Below are 2,443 nucleotides of genomic sequence, written 5' to 3' on the forward strand. Positions count from 1 at the left end.
TATTTGGTCAGTAACAAGTACTTTAGTTAGAATATTCTAACTATCCTACTGTGTTATGTTTTTCCTGTCATAACATTTTCTATGACAGTATTTCCTGCCATGGGCACGTGACAAAGATCCCTACCAAGACTCCTATCTTGTGCACAAACTGACATATGATGAGTTTCAATTGAGCCAGCCTGACTCTCCTACCTCAGAATCATTGGACCATAATATGACACGAATAGTCTAGCCCAAAATACAAAAAAGGCTTACCTCAAAAGTGAAATATTTTTAATAGTTTAAAGATAAAAAGTAAACTTTGAATAGCCTAGAGAGGATAAATAAACTTGTTAAAGTTTAAGAAAAAAAAAAACTTTTTTTTTACAAAACTAAAAACAATCATTTATTTTAAGAACTAAAATATTATTCTCTTTTTATATAGATTAAAAAAAAAAAAAAAAAAAAAAAAAAAACTCCAGGCTCCAGTCATAAAAAACAAATTATACAACGGCTAACAAAAAAAGGCATTGGGATTGACGTCCTCAAAATTTACAAACGGACCCCACCGCCCACCATTCTTTAAAATTATAATCAGATTCATATTACCTTTTCCCTCTTTTTTACAGTTTTAGGCCAACAACCTAACGACCTCTTCCTCTAGAACTCTATTTTTCTCACTTTCTCTTCTCTTTCCTCTCTTTTTTTTTTTTGAGAAACTTCTCTTTCCTCTCTTTAAAAATCAAAATTCCTTTCTTTCCTATATTCTTTCCCCAAACCCAAAGAAAAACAAAAGCTCCCAATTTCTTCCATTAGGGTTCACCAATCAATCAATCAAATTTCCCAATTCCCTCAAAACCCTAAATAACCTTCTGGTCTTTCTCTGTCTCAGGCGAGCCCTCCATAGCTCGCCAAAACATGCCTCAATTCACCAAACCCACATTCTCTCTCCTCCTCATCATCATCGCCGTCGTCTTCACCGTCAGCTCCATCACCACCGTCCGATCCGAATACGATTCCCCCATCATCCGATTACCCTCCGAACAAGCCGCCGCAGCCGCCGACGACGACGATCTCTGCACCACCAACGGACCCGGACCCGGACCCGCATCCTGCCCCGTCAAGTGTTTCCGGGCCGACCCGGTATGCGGCGTCGACGGCGTGACTTACTGGTGTGGCTGCGCCGACGCGCTTTGCGCCGGTGTCAAGGTCGCCAAGTTGGGGTTCTGCGAGGTCGGTAATGGTGGTCCCGGCCCTCTCTCCGGCCAGGCTCTCCTTCTCGTTCATATCGTGTGGCTCATCGTGCTCGGGTTCTCTGTGCTTTTCGGACTTTTCTGATAGCTTAATTGATTGATTGGTGAGCCTTTTTTTTTTTCCTAGATGAATTGAGAATTTGTGTGTAGAGATTGATGGACAGATTGTTCTTTTATGTAATGTTAGAGGCAAATATATACGGCTCTTCGTTTTTTATTTGTTCTCCTATTCTTTTTGTTGAATATATAAACAAAGCTCTTATTCTTTGTCATAATTGTCACGGTTTTGAATATGAGTAATTCAGATTATTAGAATGGTTTTATCTTGAAATGGGTCCGACCCCGTTAAAAGTGGGAGTTTTGTGCCTTGGGTACGACATTTTATTATGAAATTGATACAAATATATCAATAAGCTTGATAATTGATGAACCTTTGGGTTGATTTTGGCTGTAATTTGAGATATAATGCGAAAATTATGTGGGTAAAGATTATTAGAATGTTTTATCACGAAATGGGTCAAATTTAAATTGGGGGTAAAGCTGACCCCGATAAAGTGGGAGCTTTGTGAATTGGGTACGACACTTTGTTATGAAATGGGTACAAACATATCTATAAGCTTGATTATTGATGAACTTCTGAATTGGGTTTTGGCTGTAAGTTGAGATTTAAGGTGAAAATAATGCTCGTAAAGATTAGAATCTCATTATCAGCTTATCATATAAGCTGTATTTGAATCCTGGTTCTCTTTATGAAGGGGAGCAGGCAATGTCACTAAGCTACAAGCCTCTTGTTCCATATAAGTTGAAATAGGTTGTCTTGGTTTACTCATGAGGCTAATCATCCTCTAGCTGGGAAAGGAATATGACAAGGACAAAACAACAAGCCATCATGTTTAGCTTGTTGAAATAGGTTGTCTTGATGGGGAAAGAAAACCTAGAATACTCTTTTAGTTTACTTATGTTTTGGATCTTAGATGCTCGTGTTAATTTTGCCTCCATCTTATTGGGAATGTCTTCTCATCGCTGCTTTTTTTGCTCTCACTTGGGAACAAAAATGGCCCTAGTTTTTTATACAAAGCGTGACTTGCACTTGACTGTACATGCATCCCAGTTATGTCACGATTGAAGCTGTGCTCGTACATCAGTACATTATATAGAAATTGACATGACTGGTGTATGAGCCTGTGAGATAGACCAGAGGCATTGAATGG

General features: G+C 38.8%; 1 protein-coding gene across 1 annotated transcript; it reads left to right on the plus strand.

Moving 5' to 3' along the window:
- The first annotated feature begins 700 nt into the window (after positions 1–700).
- LOC115959682 lies at positions 701–1,507 on the plus strand. The gene has a single exon (XM_031078180.1). The coding sequence runs from the start codon at positions 898–900 to the stop codon at positions 1,315–1,317; it is 420 nt and encodes a 139-aa protein (XP_030934040.1). The 5' UTR covers positions 701–897; the 3' UTR covers positions 1,318–1,507.
- The last annotated feature ends 936 nt before the right edge of the window (positions 1,508–2,443 follow it).

This window comes from Quercus lobata, chromosome 9 (genome assembly GCF_001633185.2).
Source record: "Quercus lobata isolate SW786 chromosome 9, ValleyOak3.0 Primary Assembly, whole genome shotgun sequence".
In the NCBI taxonomy this organism is placed as follows: Eukaryota; Viridiplantae; Streptophyta; class Magnoliopsida; order Fagales; family Fagaceae; genus Quercus; species Quercus lobata.

Bases quoted from the DNA above. Each gene is read 5' to 3' on its own strand.
- LOC115959682 (XM_031078180.1), top strand. From the start codon at position 898: ATGCCTCAATTCACCAAACCCACATTCTCTCTCCTCCTCATCATCATC.